Source organism: Prinia subflava, chromosome 1 (genome assembly GCF_021018805.1).
Source record: "Prinia subflava isolate CZ2003 ecotype Zambia chromosome 1, Cam_Psub_1.2, whole genome shotgun sequence".
Taxonomy (NCBI): Eukaryota; Metazoa; Chordata; class Aves; order Passeriformes; family Cisticolidae; genus Prinia; species Prinia subflava.
The window spans coordinates 2720664-2740121 of record NC_086247.1 but is presented as its reverse complement, the minus strand read 5'-3'; the positions used below and the strand labels follow the sequence as shown (position 1 = coordinate 2740121).

The window sequence follows — 19458 nt, the reverse complement described above, 5'->3', positions numbered from 1 at the left end:
TTTCATCTAAGTGAGGTGTGCAAACCACAGCTCACAAAAAACCCAGGGCTTGCACGGATTGGAAACAGGATCTTTGGCTTTGCCCCATGGAAAACTGAGTTCATGGAAATAAAAATTTATGGTTTCATCCAGTTTCTCCATACAGCCACCATAGCTTTCTCCACGGCAGTCTTTGTGCCAAGGAAGACCTTGGGAACCTCTTGTTTGTGAGTTTGGCTTTGGGAAGCTGCACAAAAAGTGGCAGAAGATTAATTTTCATTTCCCATGAGGAAGAACCTTCCTTGCTCTATCATTCCCAGCTCCCTTCCAGCACCTGGAGAAAACACCGAGACAAGAGGTGAGATTGAGACCTTAACTGGCTTAGGGAGCAGTCCTTTTGCACCAAATCAAATCAAATTAATCCAAGGCTCACTGGAGTGACCTAATGCCAGGGTACCTCATGGTAGCACGGCTTTAATTAAAGCAGATTAACGAAGGGGACACTGCAAAGCTTTGCTGTGTTTTACTGCAGGGGACACAGTGAGATGCAGTCGATGCTGGAGTGACAAACTGCCCATCTGAACACCCACAGGAGCAGATCTGTGATGGCATGGCTGCATCACTTCCCCCAGGATTAATTGAGAGCTTGCAGGGATGAGCAGGGACAAGGGTGATGCTCAGCAGGTACCAACCACACAACTTTGATTTGCTCCCCACAGTGGCAGCGATGAGCAACACTCATGGCTCAGTTTTTTCATTCATAGAAATCACAGAATAACTCAAATTAGAGAGGGGCCATGAGGATCCTCAAGTCCAACTCCCTTCCATTCTTATCTACAAAAGCATATCCAGGGAGTTTTCACCAGGGTTTGCTCGTGGTGAAGGCTCTGAACCATCACCTCATTTCATATTTGGGACGATTGGGTGAAAAAGTCTCTTAAACTTAAAGGAATTGTTTGCTTCAGAGGCACCTTCTTCAAATCAACAAGTTTGTGAGATTGCAGTGGAGAACCTCCATCTGTGTTTAGGTGAACACATTTATTTTATTTATCACACAGACTGTTGCTATCAGCTCAAAAATAACTACTTGAAATGTTATCTGCGCCACATGTCTTATCCTACAGAACCTGTTGTGTTTTATAATGGCACTATCTATAAATTACCTCTCTGATATATGTCCAGCTTTATGAGCTAACTGCAAAGGAATTTCAGCATCCTGGATTATCATTAAAAGTGAGGATGAAACTCTCTAACAAATCAGTGCATTAGTGGAAGTTTAGCTTGGTAAAACCAACACAAATTTGGGTTACAGTTTTCAGCTAAGGAACAGAATAAAGAACCAGAATTGTAACTGTGATTCTGTGTTTCCTCATGTTTTCATAAACCAGAAATAATTGTGACCAATTCAAAGAGCGTGAACAACCTGGTCTAGTGGAAGGTTTCCCTGTCCATGGCAAGAGGTGGGAATAAGATGGTTTTTAAAGTTCCTTCCAACTCAATTCATTCCATGACTCAATGATTTCATAGGTGAGATAGGGGAGGTAGCAGCACTGCCTTCTACACAGGTGTGAAAGAAATTTCATATCTTTAGGTTTTATGGTAGATATAACATTGTTCATTCAGACCTTGAAAACAAATTAGGTGTGCCCTAGAAAGGTCAGTAAATGTCATTTTTGTCTTCACCCTGGTGCAGCAAGGGTTAATGTATTTCCAAACACATCTTTTAGTGGGAAAATACCATTGCTGTCCCCATTTAATCATGTGATAAATGCAGCCATCAAAGTGGGTTGAGAAGAATACAATTTCCGTCCTTTCAATAATTCATCTCCACAGGGGGTTTAAATGTATTAAATAACCCTGCATTCACTTTGGAGCAAGGTGACACGCTCAGTTAAGGTTTCACATTTGTTACTCCACCTGCTGCACGTGATTTTTGCCAGGACAAAAGTCAATTTAAGACTCTTGCAGTGCAACTTGGGGAAGGTGGGGTTGAAGGAAGGGAGGTGGATGGGATTGTGTGAGCAGCGCCCCCACAGCAGCAGAAAGTATTTCCACTGGGCAGAAACACTCACTATATAATTAGGCTTTTGAAAAAAAAAATAAAAAATAAAAGTTCTATACAGAGAAGTCAAGCCCACAAAGTGAACAAAATCCAAGCTTTAAATTCAGTTTTTAATAATTATAGTACTGCCATTGAGGCCACACACGTCCTGCAGACCCAGCCTACATTTCATCAGCTCTGGGATCCTGGCCTGTGTTTGCTCTCCTCTTCAGCTGCTGTCACACAGATCTGACAGGGCTGCCAGAGGTGACCCTCACTGCCCAGAAAAGCTGCGTGCAAGGACAAAGCTCTCTGAGCAAGGTGAGTGTCGATCCAGCTGTATTAAACAGCTCTATTTAATTTTATTTTTTATTTGTATTTATTTATATTGATGTAGGTGAGGATATCTACAGATACATGCATATATTTATAGACATACAAATCTATGCCAGCAGTGCTGAATAGAACCAGGAACTGCCCACACTCACTGGGTAAAAAGCAACACTCAGGAGGAAAGAGGAGTCAGAATTCCTTGAGACCATGTCTGGATCTCATATAATAGGTGAGAAATGCTTTTCTCATCTACACGGGTGCAGCAATCCCCTCCATGAATGAGCCTGGAAGGAAGGCAGGAAGGTGTGCATTTGTTGTATTCTTTAAATTTAGGAGCTGACAGTACTTAAGGGGTAGAAAGGGTAGAGAGGGGTTTTTTTGCAAGGGCGTGCAGTGACAGGACAAGGGGGAAGGGCATTAAGCTCGAAGGAGAGTAGATTTAGATTGGGTGTTTGGAATAAATCTCTCCTTGTGAGGGTGGGGAGGCCCTGGCACAGGCTGCCCAGAGAAGCTGTGGCAGCCCCATCCCTAGAAGTGTCCAAGTTCAGCTTGGAGAGGCTTGGAGCAACCTGGGACAGTGGAAAGAGGTCTCAAAAAGATGATTTTTAATGTTTCTTCCAGTCCAAACCATTCTGTGATTCCATGAGACAGAAGCACAGCAACCACCCCAGCCGCCACCAAAAGCAGTGGGGAAAAAAACTATTTACAGAGCTGTCTCTGGCTGTGGAAGAACAATAATGTGGGCACCAGCTGAGTGATCTGTCCCAGCCTCTGGGCACAGTATAGATGTTTCCCTGTCAAAGTGCTCTCTCCATTAGCAAGGCTGGCTCATGGCCATGTTTCATCGCGTGGCCTCAAACGCCTCCACGCGACCCCGGTGTCACCGTTCCCCAGGCACAGCCCTCCCAGCAGGGTCTGTGCCAGCCCGGGGTGAGAGGAAAGTGTCTCCCAGGATTTGGGAGCATAAAAGCAAGTGTTTGCAGGGCTGGGGGCGAGGCTGGCACATTCCAGACTCCAGCAGTGACTCAGAGCTGGGGTAGAGGAGCCAGCGGAGTTGCTCTGGAGGAGGCTTCACACAAAAGAACCCCTTCCCCTGCCTTCATCCTCTGCCCACACAGAAACCTCTGTCCTTTCTCACTCAAACAAAAGGAAAAATAAACAAAAAAAAAGCTAAAAAAACCCAAAAAAACCCCCAAAACCAAACCAAACAAACAAAAAACCCCCCCCAAAAAAAACCCCAAACCACACAAGGGGACAAACTGAAAAAAAAACAAAAAAAAACCTTACCTAACCAAAACCCAGCTAGTGGAAACTCAGTTCTTTGCCTGGGTGCTGATGGAGGCAGCTGCAGTTTCTGGTTCCATCAGCAGACACAGGCAAATTGGGCTGGTCCCTTTGAAAGCACTCAGTAGAGGGTTCCAAAGGAAAATCCACAATGCTCAAGTTGTTTGGGCAATTTAGGATATGGCCAGTTCCCCCCAAGCCTGATGATACACATTCCTTTTATAAATAGGTGTGGTCTTTTCTCACTTTTCTTCCCATGTAGGATAAGGAGATAGGGATGTTATTGGAAGCTCACACCTGCAGCTTTTGGGAATTCCTTCCATTAAAGCCGTAGTAGCATTTGGGATGTTTCTTACATGTTTTTACTGAAGCCCACAGCATCCCTGGTGTCCCATAAAACCTGCCACCAGCAGCATCTGGAATCCAGGATTTTTCCCAAGGGCTCTGGTGCAGGATTCTTCATTTTAAGTTTTACAGTTGAAAATTTCTGCCTCCCTGACAAAAGGGGAGTTTAATGGTTACTTGTGGAAGTTAAGCCCACTGGAATTTTTTTTCAAGACCGTGGGCATGCTGAGAAGAAAAGACCTTTCCTTCCCAGACACACTGGAAGCAAAGCAAGAGTACTTTGGGACATTCAGAATAGATTCCACCTCCCTTGAAAATACAGGGAACAAATTAAAAGATTTAGGTGTGAATCTATTTCCATCCACTTATTAAATCCCTTTATGAGAATCTATTTCTCTACCCCCAAAGAGGCAGCAAAAGAAAAGAAAATATTTCAATTTTCTTAAGAAAATTGCTTTAATGGTTGCCTTAAAAAAAACCCCAAACCCTTTAAAATCAAACAAAAGCCCACACTTGAGTAAAGTCAAGAAAAAAATAACTGTGATTTAAATGCTCCGTATTGACAACCCTAGGAACAGGGGAGTGGGTTGATTACAATATGGCTTTTAATGGATGCACAGTCATTTAAAACAAAGTTGACATTATTGAAATAACACTTTTAACAGAAGTAACTGCATCCCAAACGACCTTGAAAAGACATAGCAATTGCTACCACATATGCAAGATAAATTATCACCAAAGCTAAGGCTTGATTTGCTGAGATTCAGCATCCAGACTGGAACATTAGGAACTGGGATGAGTTCTGAGATAAGATGGTAGAGTCAATAAGACAAATGTGTAAATATAAAGCTCCGTTTGTCAGGGCAAAAGCTGTATATTGATTGTGAGAAATTAAATTTTGCGTTTCAGGGTAATACACACCACGTCCTCTCACAAATGTGGAGGCTGGATTCAAACATGAGGAGCATGAGGAGCATCTAATGCGTTAAAAACTCATCATTAATTATTGTTCAAAATGAGATGTTGGTGTTGGCTTAGCCTGTGAGATCCTCAGGGTGGCACAGTCTTGTAGCTGTGCTTATACAACACCTACCATGACAAGGTAAAAATAGAAGCCCAAATAACCAAAGTCATTACACACTCACATACATATATGCAGTTTATGCAGACATTACTGCCAAAAAAAGTTATTCTTCCATAAAGCCAAGGACTGGATCTCGCTGCCCCCAAAATGAGAATTTTACTCTAATCACATAAAAAGAACAACTTCATAAACACAGGAAGAAAGGGAGAAATGATGCTTCCTGTGGGAAGGAAGTCCATTTAAAGCAAGAATAAACTGATGTAGTCAGGAGGAAAGAAAAAAAAAATCTTGTATATGCAAATAGACATTTATTACCCATCTTCGTGCTCCTAAGAAATATAATTTACTGACCTTTGAGAGATGGGTCAAATAGGCCCATATAATAAGAAACAAAGGCATCTTTTTGGCAACTGCCATATTCCAGAGCAGTAATTATCCTTTCCTCTCCCTGTGAGCAGCAGGAAATGAAGAGGGATGCCATTACACCATGACAATTACTGTAATTTTAATTTCTAAATATTGCTAGGAAAGTTTCTCAAAAAAAAAAAAAAAAAAGGAAAAAAGTCTGTTCAGATTTTTGATGTGGTTTTAGATAAAACCTCATTCTCCAGCTAAAACAGAGCTGTGCTTCCCCTTCTCCCACTCCCTTGGGGGAACCACCCACAATGTCTGCATGGTGAGAAAAACCCACTTTCCTCCCCCTTAGTGGAGAAGAGAGAATTGCAGAGAATCACAAAATGGTTTGGGTTGGAAGGGACCCTAAAGATCATCTTGTCCAAGCCCCTGCCATGGGCAGGGACACCTTCCACTATCCCAGGTTGCTCCAAGCCCCACCACTTGAACTCATTCAACCATGGGCACAAAACCAGGTTCTTTCTGTCAGAATGAGATGATGTTGCATGCACAATAATTATAAAAAATTAAAAAGAAGGATTCTTTTCATCTCCTGTGCTCAGAGACATTATTTGCTCTGTTGTGGATTTTCCCCAGTCTGCCATTAATTATTTCCCTGTTATGGATAATCTATTCAGTGCTATTAGAACATTATTATATTATATCCAGTTGTTGCACTGTGGGATGGATTTCACCCCAGAGGACACATCTGGTCAGCTGTCCAGCCTCTCCTGCCACTGCCCACACTGTGCCAGGCTCCAGAGGACACCTGAAATACTCCCACTCCTACTGGACTCAGCCTGGGAGGAGGAGTTTGCACCTGGGTGCATCTGTTCAGGGGGAGAAGTTGGAGTTGAGGCCCACCTGCCCCAAAAATAATCAGGAACAGAGGCAACCAAGTCCCCAAATCCCATCTCTGCACAAGCAGTTCCCAGAAACTGGAAATTGCCTTCCAAAAATCCCCTTAAAGAGCCTTTGGAGGTCCCATTCTGGCCAGTATGTGAAGACTTAAAATTACTTTCACAGATTCAAGAGAAAGGGGTTTTTTTCCTTTTTTTTTTTTTTTTAAATTGTTGCCACAAGGCACGTTCAACAATGATCATTTAGTGTAGTAAAAATTGTGTCTTTCAATATACGCACCTATAGACCCCATTGATTTGTCTATACACAAACAGATTCCTACAAACATATTTGATTAAGAATTTATATAACTTCAGGCTTCAAGGAGTTTTGGATCAATGCCTTTATGTTGCCTTTATAAACAAATAAACCCAATTAAGGAGTACTTACAACAAACGGGAAGGAAAATACTTTTCCCAAGGCTTCCCATAGCAATTTTTACCTGTTATATGGGTTTAGGGAATCAATTACTGCCTAAAGGGAAATTATTAGAGCCTGTGTTACCCAACATCTCACCTTTCCCACTCACCAGTAGGAGAGAAGTATAGAAAAACGAGTCTAGAAAAACGAGTATTCTTCAGACCTCTTACAATTTGCTGTAATACATTAAAATATAAATAAAAGAGAACAAATCCCTGAAGGCAAGCAGTGTTTGAATCAAGGCTGGATCTGCACCAAGTCACTGTGCAGCTTCACCAGGCCCATAAATCAGGTCTCCTGAACATATGTAGTATTTTGCATTACTCTATAGGGTGTTAACTTTAATGCCTTAATATATTCACACAGTGGTCAGGTTACAGTTCCTGTGGGAACCATAAATTTGTATGTCGTGGCCAATCTGCTGCTGGAAAAATAATAATAATAAGTTAAAACTAACCACACCACCGCACTGCCTTCAGCAGGTTTTATACCTTGAATTTTTCTCCCTTCTGTACTCAAGGGAGGAAGAAGACAGTGTGAAGCTGCAAAGGTACAGGGAAGATGAAGCAGATGTGAGTTAATTTTCATCCTTTTCTTGCATGAAGCCTTGTGTGTCCCCAGCCCAAGGAAGTGTCACTTCATGGAAAAGATTTGCTCTTGGGTGTGATCAAGCCTGTTTGTGAGTCAGAACCCTCTCACCCAGGACATGCTACAGCCTCTTTTTTTGTAATCCACCAAAACCACTTTACCTGTAAGCGACAGCTACAGGGAGAAACAACCTGAGCTGATCCATTTTAACCCAATTTCTGCTGATTCTGCCTGACCCACACCAAACTGATCCTGCTACAATCTCCCAGTGGGTGGATTCCTACCTGGTTTAAGGCAAAGGGGGTTGTATCTGTCCCATTCTTCCTCCAGCCTCCTTTTGCTCCAACCCCACCATTACTGACTCAAATATTTGAGTGTTTTTGTCTGACATCCTATTTTCTCCTATATTAAAACCCTGTTTACTTCCAAAGAAAGCTGTTTTTGGAGTCATCATGCAATTTCAACATAAGAAAAAAGCAGGTTTCATCCAGGCTTCCCCCCAGTGCCAACAATTCCCAGTAATTAGCACTTTCATTCCATTTGCATTCTATTCTATTCTAACTGCTGGTGAATGGCCAGCAGTGTCTCACATCCTAAGGACCAGCCATGGCCATGCCCCTACCTGGAAATCCAGGCAAGAACAGAGCTGTTCCTTCCCTCCAACCCACTCCACCAACAGCAGTCACACAAAATTGGTTAAAAGCCCAAGAGGAGATGCAACACAGACGGCGTGAAAACAAATCGCAATTAACTCGCACAGAATGACCCAATAAATATTTGATGTGTGGGGGGTTTGACCACGGTTAAAGGATGTGTTTTTTATGCCCCTGTTGAACACAGATCACCAGCTGGTGGACAAAACCAGACTGTTAATTTTTATAAACACTGAGCTGAAAGGTAACATCTGCACAATATCTCTGAAGGTAGCAGTGGAAACCCTCACTCTGGATAAAGGAATTCAGCCCTTTGGTACCTTGATTTAATTTCACTGACACCTAAACCAATTAAGCAACAGAGTCTAAGGCAGAATTGTAATTGCTGGAAACTGAGGTAATATTAAAGCTTTGATCCATTGATCTGCACTAATGATGGGGTCTTCAGTGGCACCCTTCCACTCTTTTTTACAGAGAATTATCAATTCAAAGTTACAAAGTACAATTATTTCTTATGTACTTTAAGGAAGTTGTAGAAAACCAAGCAGCACAAGGTAGGGAGAGAAAAATCATTAGGAAATCAGAAGATCTGCTGGCTGCCCCTTAAATGATAAAAAGTATCAAAAATATCAGAAATAATCACTGAAATGAGATACAGAGTTCTGAGTTTTGGCGGCACAGTATCTGCTGCAAATACCTACAAGTTTCTGAGTATGTAGGATTTAAGAGGCCAACCTAATTTCTATTGGACCCTTACTTCAGCCAAAGGATCTCCTGGCATCAAAACTCTCTTGGAAATCTCTGGATATTTCTTAAACACACATACACACATACAGATATTAAATCTATAGTAATTTTGCATTACTGTTTATGAAAGACTACACATTTTTCTGTATATATGTATATATATACACAAACACAGATATATCTTTATAGTCTTAATAATTTGTATATATTCACTAGCACACATGCATCTATAATTCTATTTTATATATATTCACATACATGTACATATGAAATCGAATATGTGCACCGTATATAGAGTAATCAGAGTATATATGAATATGTGTACACAAATCAGAATAAAGATATATACTCTGATTCTATATAGTATTAATTGAAAAAAATCCTAATATGGCTAAAAAAAGATGGAAAAGGCTCATATATACATACATACATACGTACATATATATATATATATATATATAAAATAGTTAACCACAGTGCAATATAGCCAAAGAAAGCAGAATACATAATCCCTCTTAAAACTAGAGACAGGTTTGATAAAAAACTCTTCCCATTTTCTCCTGTGAAATTGTCCTTGGAAAGTGGTTTCACTCCACCTACAAGCCCAGCTTCCAGGAAAAGGGAGTGTAGGACTGCTTTTTGATATATTTCAAGGCAGACAAAACTCCCATCAAGAATGGAAAAACGGCCCCATGAGGACAGAAAAGCAGAGAATAATTAAACAGGTCTTATATAAGTCTTTTTTCTCAAGTCCTGTTATCTTCCACCTCCGAAGCTGTCACACATCTCTATTGCAAAAACACCTCACTGGCTTCAATGCAGGCAGTGGAGGAGCTCCAACCTCCTCAGCATCATTAGTGGGGTTAGAAAACAGCTTTTTTTAGCACTGTACTTACTTCCAAACACAAACTCACATGCATTTACCTGTTTGGTGGTTCTCTGCCCAGTAGGAAGCAAAGCTTTGGATTTCTCTGCTATTTTCTGTTAAATGGAAAAGGAAAAAAAAATCAGAGGGAAAATGGCTGAGAAAACAGAGTCCAAATATTTAGAAGAAGTCATATGAAGTTATTTTCTTCTGCTTTCTAAAGAAAAGGACATAGAGAAAGCTCTTGCTCTTTAGAAAAAGCAAGGGAGTATAAAAGCATTGAAAAGTTCAGTTTTGCAGGCATTAAGAGAATTCAAAGCTTCCAGAATGACAAGGTTATCAAAACTGAAACAGGCATTTAAGGAATGACAGCTAGGACGTGGATAAGTAGCAATTTATCACTCAGATTGTTTTCCTGACGCAGCCGGGCATTCACAAGCTGCAGTGGTTAATTTTGGCATTTCTGAATTGATGACAGTTTTTAAAATAAAAGAAATCCAGCCTAGATATACAGTTCAGATGGCCTGTGCTCATGAACACTGGGGGGTAAAAAAGCATAAAAAAGATGTGTGTGTGTGTGTGTGTGTGTGTATGGGGGTGGAGCTCTTTATTGAAATAATTCCAGCTTCTCATTTAACACATAAAATAATTTCATTTAAAGACTCAGCTTCTGGAATAGGACAGGCAAACAATTTAAAATATGAGGCAGCACTAGAGACGATGCAATTCTATTACACCACAGACATGCTGTTGAACTGCAATTTTATGTACATCTATTTATTTATTTAATTTTTAAGGCACAAGCAGCAAGTGCTGGGAAATCAATCAGTCCGGAGTGTTTCTAATAGAGACACATTATTAAGTGCATGTTGCCAGCCAAATTTCATTACACCTCTATAATTACAATGTATCCTTCCCATTGTTGCAGGCATGCGTCAGACTCATTAAAGTGATATACGAAAGCCTCCGGAGTTTGTCCAGGTTGTATTTTGATTAATCCAGATATATCTCCTAACTTGCACCGCTGGGGAGGGAAGCAGTTTGGGGATGGTGAATTTAAGTCATTACTGCAGTGTTTAAAAGCAAAGCAAATCTGCTCATCAGCAGGGCCTCCCCAGGGTAAAGCGGGTGAGCAAAGAGGCAGATGAAGGAACTGGAGTTCAGCCTTTGTTTGTTTTATTAAACAGCTTGATCTTGGTGACAGATCCCAACCACAAGACGTGCCTGGAAACTTTTCTGGCACAGCCAAACAGCAGAGCAGGGCCAGAAGGTGGGGTGACATTTGAATTATCAGTGCTGCCTGCACATTTTCTGCAAGAAAAGGTGAACTGTGCAATCACCTCTCCCTGTCCCCTGAGAGTGCAGGCACCCCAAAATAATGTCATGCCTAAACCAGGGGAAATACTCCCCCCTGAACTCAGCACTGGGGAGGCCACACCTCGAATCCTGGGGTCAGGGTTGGGCCACTCACAACCAGAAGGACCCTGAGGGGCTGGAGCATGTCCAGAGGAGAGAACAGAGCTGGGGAAGGGGCTGGAGCACCAGGAGCAGCTGAGGGAGCTGGTGGGGCTCAGCCTGGAGAAAAGGAGGCTCAAGGGAGACCTCACTCTCCACAACTCCCTGACAGGAGGGTGTAGCCAGGTGAGGATCAATGTCTTCTCCCAGGGAAAAAGGGACAGGCCAAGAGGAAATGGCCTCAAGCTGCCCCAGGGGAGGTTTAGATTGGATATTTGGGAATATTTCTGCAGAGAAAAGCTTGTCAAGCACTGGAACAGGCTGCCCAGGGAAGGGGTGGAGACAGCATCCCTGCAAGTGTTCAGTGAATGTGTGGATGTGGCCCTCAAGGACATGGTTCAGGTGGTGCTGGGTTGATGGTTGGATATGATGACCTTAAAAGTTTTTTTCCAACCTTAATTCCATGACACTATGTTTGCTTTGCTGACAAAGAAAGAAAGGAGGGAGGGAACGATCCATTAGCAGCCCTGTGGAGATGCCCCAGGCTCCCAGGAATTACACTCAACACCTTCCCAGATTCACAGATGGGAGAGTGGAAGCAGGAGAGACACTCACTTTCTGCACAGCCCCGTATCTCTGGATGGCATCTGACAGCTGGTTCTTCAGCCTGTCCAGCTGAAGCCGTTCTTGCTATATTGGGAAAAAAAAAAAGAAGAAAAAGGAAGGCTGGTTAGCACAGCTGTTAGAGATAAATTCAGTAGTAGGCTCTGTCTGTGACCATGGGAAATTGTCCTGGTGGGAGACACCAAATAAATCAGGTGGGCACAAATGGTATCCTAAAAGAATCAGTCACACTGGGGCTGCCAGGATGCAATAGGGTTTTATTTTAGGAAATGTGATGCTTTGGTCTTTCAGGCCAAGTTAAATTTTAAAAAAGCCACTTCAGATATTCAAGATAGCATTGGAGAAAATAACTGAAGGAATCTTTCTAAAAAAGTTCTTTTTTTTGAGATGATAAATCATGATAGAGTTGATCACATCATTTGGGAGATTTACTGGACTTGAGAAGTCAATCAGCCACCACATCCCCTCTCCTTGGCCTGACTGTCAGAAACCAGCTTATTTTCATGTTTTCCAAAACATGAACACAAATGTCACTGCCTTCATGGCTGGAGCTTGCTCCAGCAAGATTTCAAGCTATGTTTTAAAAATAAAATCTGTTCTCAGAAGGAAGAACACAGCCTGATGTAAGTATCCAACTTGCTTTCAAATCTCTGCTCTCAGAGGGAATGACCAAACCCAAACAGTTCTCCTGGAACTGTTCTACACCCTGGATCTCAGATTTCCCATGTGCAGGAGCTCACAGGTCCAGATTTTACAGAGGGAAATGCTGCAAGGAAGTGGGATGCCACCTTAAAAAACAAGTGGAAAACAAAACCCAATCTACACTAAAGCTTCTGAGCAGAAATGCTCACTTTCCAGCCATTTCAGCTGTTTCAGAAAACTACTTGGGATTACAAAAGTAGATTTTTTATAGGATGGGAAAAACATTTTTAATTTTAATGGCAGTATTTTCACACACAGAAGAATATCTCAGTTCCTCATCGAAAGATTTAAAACCATTTTTAGAGCAGGGCAAGTATCATTATTCCCATTCTACAGATAAAGGTCCATAAACCTTATGTTTGTTCCACGTGCAAAATAAGATAAGATTGTCACCCTGGAGAGCTGATCTTATGCTCCAGCACTCACCCTACCAAAAAAATGGAATTCCAGATCTACCTCTCTATTTACATCCTTTGAGGTTAGTTTGGAATGAAGCCCTAAAAGAGCCATTTTCCATCCGTCTCCTGCCTTGTAGCACACGGATCCACTTAGAGCAGCATCTTTGCTCCTGCAATACTATCAATTTGCTCAGCTGGGCATCCTGACTCCAATATCTCCAGCAGCACTTGGAGATTTATGGGAAGTCAGAGAAACTCCCATATTGCATCTCCTTGGCAGGGCATTACTGGTGGAAAATAAGGAAGAAACGGGGAAAAAAAGCCTTTTTTTTTTTTTTTCTGCGTGTGCATGCAAAGCAATCCAGAGAAAAAATGGATTGGTGCGGACTTACTATAAAGCTCTGTAAGGCTTTTCAGGCTGTGAGTAATTTATTGGGAGGAGAGTTTGCAGTGCTCCCCAGATTCCCAAGATGGACTTACTGACCTGCAGCCAATATCCACCAGAACAATTTGTACTATGTAAGGGACAGGGGCTACAGGCTTTTACCAAAATTTGTAGGTTTAATTACTAAAACTCCACTGTAAGAAAAGAAGAATTAAAAAAAAAAAAGTTAAATTAATTGACCAGTGAGCAGAAAAAAGTTATTATACAATGTAATAGAGGGCAGCATGTTTATTCCGCATATTACTGAAATTGTTTCTGTGTCTGTTTCCTTCAGCTCTTACATATTTTCCCTTCAAATTTGCATTTTTCTCCCCATGACAGTAAAACCTCTTTTCCTGAGAGTCCCCATGGGCTTCAAGGGCAAATAATGACATTCTTGTGTGGCACTGTAATTTGGTTTAATGTGACCTTGTCTGATTCCCCTTTGGACCCAATTTATGTCACAAAAAATAGAGCTTGGAGATCATCACAGGAAAAACAAAAAACAAACAAAACAAAAACCAAAAAACCAAACACACACACACAAAAACAACACAAAAAACCCACAAAACAAAACAAAACACACACCAAAAAAAAAAAAACCAAAAAAACAAACAAAAAACCCAAAAAACCCCAAACACCACAGATTCCCATATCTCCAAGGCAGCATCTTCTGTTTCATCAAGCTCAAATGCAACTATGCAAGGAAAAAAAAACCAAAACACAACAAGCAAACAACCAACCAAACAAAAAAACCCAGTCCTTGTCATTTATCACTAGCCAAAGCAATATATTAAAAATTATTCTTTTATTAATCTAGATGTCTACATGTGGGAACAGTCATTCCAGGCTTCCCTCCCCATCCTCTGGAGTGGACCATCACCCATTCATTGTTTTTTTTTTAGGCAGACACATGAATTGCACGTGGTCCCTCACAGGTTACCAAGGTAGCCTCAGGTGATCCAAGTCTTAAATCCTCATCTCAACTGCCTGTTGGCAAGTGCCATAAATCCAGGCTGTAAAAACCACTTGGTCAGAAATGAGTTGTGTGTTCAGAGCAGTCTTATTTCAAGGTGAAAGGGCAGTGAGAACAGAGTTGAGGTAATACAGGACTTTGGAAAATGGCAGGCAGTGAGTGAGAATAAAACATGAACTCAGGAAAGTTCTTGACTTAGAAACCATATGGATGCTGGAAGTGTAACAGAAATCAAGCAGAATTGCCCTTATTTTCATTTCAGGTGCTGAAAGTTCTGTGGGTGAAAATTCTCCTTTAACTCTCACACCAGCTGGAATCTGGTCCCCAGAGTTTGTTTGTGTTCTTGCCCATGATGCACATCATGGGCCAAAGCCACCAGTTACATCTGGGGTATAAAATCATTGTTGGAAGGACAAAAACCTTCTGTTTGTCCAATCTTTGCACTGGGGACACTGGGGATCATTCATACCCTGTGACACTGATGCTCATATGTATTGAACCTACAGATGACTGCCCAGTCTGCACACAAAACAGATGGGATTTTCTGGGGCAAACTGGAATTCAGAGTGGGGTAAATCCTAATTTAAAACCCTGCTCTGATCTGGTCACAGCCTGTATTTATCCATCCCCAGAGCTGCCTTTGCACTAGCACACAGCACTGAATGAGTGTCATACCCAGATATATTCCATGGATTTGGCCTTTCCTGACACTTAACACCCTCCCAAACTCACCTGCATCCCATGCACCCACAACAGAGTCTTTAACCAACACCATGCTCGTGTGAAGCCAGATGATTTCTGCAATATTTTCACCCAAACTGAGACCCTGAGATAGATGTGAACTGGCCAAAGGCTTTGTTGCTGAGTTCATGATTTCCCATTCCACACGAGCCAGTTTTGGGAGGAGAGCTGGTGTCTGCAGCTGTTTCCCCCTGGGTCATTTATAAGTGAAAACTACACTTGTTTGGGACAAAAGGAAGTTACAGCAAGACACAGAGCTTAACAGGCATAAAGCACCCACTGCCACTTCTCATTTTCATTATTCCTCCTTCCACAAGACCCATCATTCTCCCCCAACAGCAGCTTGACTGACACATACCCTGGATGAGCCTCTGACAATCTCAGACAGCTGCTTGATGGCTTTGGTGCTGGTCGTGATGGTTTTATTAGTCTCCTGCTGGGTGGCATGCCTGCAGAAGAGAAGAGATGATGGGAATTGCAATTGAAATTAATTGCATAATGAGACACTTAGAGAAATCTATCAAGCTGCAGAGCAATTGAGACAACACAACAGCAGCAGCACAGGGAGGCACAGGGGGGCTGCAGGAGCCCTGGGTCTTCACCAGCAATGGAAGCCGGAAGGAAATACTGGGAAGGAGATGCCCAAAATATTCTTCCTGCTGTCAGCACAAAGACAAAGCCTGTGGACCACTCAGAGGGAAGTGATAACAGGGGGTGGACAGAGAAAAGGCCATCACAGATGGTTGGTGTTGCAAATTTTCAAAAAAGGGTTGTACAGTAAAAAGGAGATTTGGGAGTTGCCTGATGGTTTGCCTAGGAAAATACTGTACTCAGGAGAGAAATCTGAAATTGAGCAGGACAAATTTACTTACCCTGGTCATCTACCCCTTAATGACACTCCAGGAAAGCACTGGGGATGTGGAGGTGCAGAGCTGCTTTACCAGCACTGAGACAGGCAGGAACGGAGCCAAACCAGCCACCCCTCCAGCCATGGGTGTCCCTCCCTTTTACACCCCAAATTCCAGGACCATTATTCCTTGTAAGCACTGGTTGCTGGCCTTGCTCTTTGGGACCACACAAACAATGAGGAAGAGACATAAATGCTTCCCAAAGGTATTTATTAGCTCAGTCCAGAAGTTCTCAAGCTCTCTAAGGTCAACAGAGCACTCCAAGATTCTAAGCTTCTCCAGAGAGCACTTCATATCCTTTTAGTCAGGAAGAAGTGGCTTTCCATGAGGTTTCCTTCTAAAACTCAAGAAATACTTGGAAAAGAGCTGGAGAAAAGGGTGTTTTTTCTCCCTTAGAGGACACATATGAGATAAGCCACAGTTGTATCAAAAAGATCCATGTCAGTGGTTCTTTGTTAGTGGTTTTTAGTGGGCTTTTTGAGTGGTGAGATTTGAAGTGAATGGAGGTTCTTTGATTAAAAAAATGTGAAAATGTCTAGTTATGGTCCCTTGGTCCTAATGGCTCTTCAGCTCCTTCCTTGTTCTCTGTCAGTTCTGATGGAGAGCACCTTTTGTGAGATTAAGGTCAACTCTTCCAGCACCTCCTTTAAAGATCAAGGCCAGTCCCAAAACAGCTTTTACCAAACACAGTCTTAACTACAAATACATCCAGACCCCTCTTGTTGAGGTGTTAATCTAAAGTTTGGCATGTTTTTTTCCCCGCTTCAATGTTTTTGTGCAAACAGTTCAGTTGAGAAAGCTGTCCAGGATCATGGAATCATAGGATGGCATGGGATGGAAAGGACCTCCAAGATCACCCAATTCCAACCCCCTGCCATGGACAGGGACACCTTTCAGTGGACCAAGTTGCTCCAAACCCCATCCAACCTGTCCTTGGACACTTCCAGGGATCCAGGGGCAGCCACAGCTTCTCTGGGTAACCTGTGCCAGGGCCTCACCACCCTCCCAGTAAATAAAATTAGACTTAAGTTCATACAAGGTACCTACACGTGAAAGCTTAGTGCACCATGGAGACAACAACCCTTAGCTGCAGAACAGGAATTCAGATGTGTGTCAAGGGATGAACACTCACACAGAAGGCACGGACTCCTTTGGCACCATGCAAGAAGGAGAACTAATCCCATATGAAGGCAAAACCAGATCCAATAATGAGTTATTACCTCTGTTTATTTAAATTGGGATACCATTTCCGTGTTCATTCATCAAAATGCACTTCACTTACTGATGATCCCAGGACTCACCACACCAGCTGAGCAATTACATCACTTTTAATTTGAGATGGAAGAGGTCATCTCTATCACAGACAGGTATTCCACACTGCCGTGGTGAGAGAGGGAGCTGGGAATTGAATCCTGTCACATTGAGGAGTGCACAGTCAGCCTGATCCCCAATCTCTTAATCAAGGATATCTTGCCACCAAATGCATGAATTCTATAAGCAGCAGATTGAAATCTCAAATTCAAATCTAATTCCTCTTAATAAAAAGCAAGATGCTGGAGTTGACAACCATTTTGCAGACCTCATTAAATTATCTGCCCACAGAACAACTCAAAGATTTACATACCAGTAATTCCCCACCCCCAAAGTAAAATGGCTTGTTAGGCTCTTGCATCTGATCTTTCCCAGTCTCTAAAGTTAAATAAAGCCTTCTTCATTTGCATTGTAATGTAAATTTTATGTTAGATATCTTATGTAATAAATTCGTGCTGGGCATGAACTTTACTCTGTTGCAAGATAACTGGGAGCAGGAGTACAAAAAAATAGAAGTTCTGCCTTCCACCTCTTAATTCGAAATGCACTTTAAACAACATGCTGGTGCTTGACTTTGGCACTTCCCACTATGCTGTCAGCACAATTAACTTATTATTCTTCAGTCTCAGAGATGCACTCAGGAATTAGACATTGATTATATTTAATTTACATTAAATGCTATTAAGATCTTAATTAAAAAAAAAACCAACCCTCTCGAAACATTGCTTCCTGCAGTAGTTTTGTTTTTTTTAAATTTGTAATGGTAAAAAGATGTCTTGTTGCTGTTGGTTTTGTTGTTGTTTTTATTATTAGTATTAACAGTATTATTAGTATTATTATGTCTTTATATTCAGTTCCCCATGGAAGAGTGGAAGTTAATTAAAGGGGTGTCTCCGATGAATAAAATTTCCTTCTCAAAAGAGTTCTCCAGACAAGAATAAGTCAACACTCCATCTGTGGAGCTGCCAGGTATCTAACATACAAACGTAGCAAAATATCCACCTGTCCACAGCTCTGCTCTGAAAACAAACCCTGGAAGGGTAAAAAACAGGAAGGGCACCTCTTAGGAGGAGCAGCATCTCTTGCTGAGCATTTCTGCATGCACGAGCACCGCAAAGACAATGCACTAAATAATCCAGGAGATGCCAAAGTGCTGCCTGCGAGCTCCCCACGGCTGCTGTTTCCTCTGCTGGAGGAGCACGGTCCAGCGAATCCCTGATCCCCAGCTGCTGCTCACAGTTTGTTCTTTGGACGATCATCTCTCTAATTTATTTATCCAGCTTTAAAAGGAGCGCTGCAGAGAGGAGGATGCGGTGGTGGCTGCTCCCCTCGCCCGCAGGGACACCAGGAAGGAGCTGAACTTCTGCCTCTGCTGCTTCCTTGAGACACTTGATGAACGACCAAGAAAAATAACCAGACCCCAAGTGCAACAGCAAACACCAGCCAGGGAAGGAGCTCTCTCTGCCTCACCATGCCTGTACTTACAATGATCCCGAGGAGCTTTGTTTTCCAGCTCCAGCAGGAAAAGCCAGTTCCTCTTGTAAAACAAGACACAGCTTATTTTATTTTCATCTGATCCCTAATGGAAGAGCAATAAAGAGTTTTTCAAGTGCAGAAAAGATACCTTTGCTGTAGTGGTTTGAACATCATTAGATTCAGAATCCCCTTTAGCACAGGGCAACTGAGTCATTTTTTGCGCTTAAGAGTGGTCAAGTAGGATTGGCAAGAGTAAAGCCAGATAGCTCAGCATAACTCAAAACTTGCCTTTTTCGCAGCTGCTGTATTATTTACTGCAGTTTTCTTATCCAAAAAGAGGTAAAAATCAGAGTACTTTGAGCAGAGCACTGAGCTGCAGGATCTGTGGCTTAAGCAGAAGTAGTTTGAGCAGCTGCATTTGCATTTATTCCATTGCTGCTGGAGACAGAAATGCATAAGCGAGCATCAAATATGCAGAGGGAGATTGGCACCACAGGACATCTCTCTCGTGCCTTACAGATGGATTCTGTGAAGGACTGGTGGCTGTGGGAACAGATAGTCCCCAGCAAACCACAAATACAAGTAGATAAAACTTCATGCATTGCCCACAGGGACAGCAATGGATCCAAGGATCCTATTCCTCTTTCTCCACCTAATAAAGTTGTTTAACTACAGAGAAAATCCAATGGAGATCCTTTGTGGTCTGTGGAGAGGGGCACCTGTAGCATGGATTCTTCCCTGGAATGTGGTCAAAAAACTCAAACAATGCCCTGTTTTTCAGTCTATTAGAGGTGGGCTAAGAGGGGCAACA

The 19458-nt window shown here is 42.2% G+C and overlaps 1 protein-coding gene and 1 long non-coding RNA gene across 8 annotated transcripts in view; one reads left to right on the top strand and one right to left on the bottom strand.

Annotated features, from left to right (window-relative positions):
- TSNARE1 (t-SNARE domain containing 1) overlaps positions 1-19458 on the bottom strand; it is a 472834-nt gene that overhangs the window by 249155 nt on the left and 204221 nt on the right. For all 7 annotated transcript variants that reach the window (XM_063405835.1, XM_063406108.1, XM_063405746.1 and 4 more), the window contains 3 exons: positions 15311-15401; positions 11703-11777; positions 9692-9748 (listed from right to left, as the gene is read on the bottom strand). In XM_063405835.1, coding sequence (XP_063261905.1) covers positions 9692-9748; positions 11703-11777; positions 15311-15401 — 223 coding nt within the window. The remainder of the gene's footprint in view (positions 1-9691; positions 9749-11702; positions 11778-15310; positions 15402-19458) is intronic.
- On the top strand, positions 1392-18660 carry LOC134555042 (uncharacterized). Its single transcript, XR_010081364.1, has 3 exons — positions 1392-2341; positions 12099-12334; positions 18026-18660. It is a non-coding gene; the product is annotated as an uncharacterized LOC134555042 (long non-coding RNA).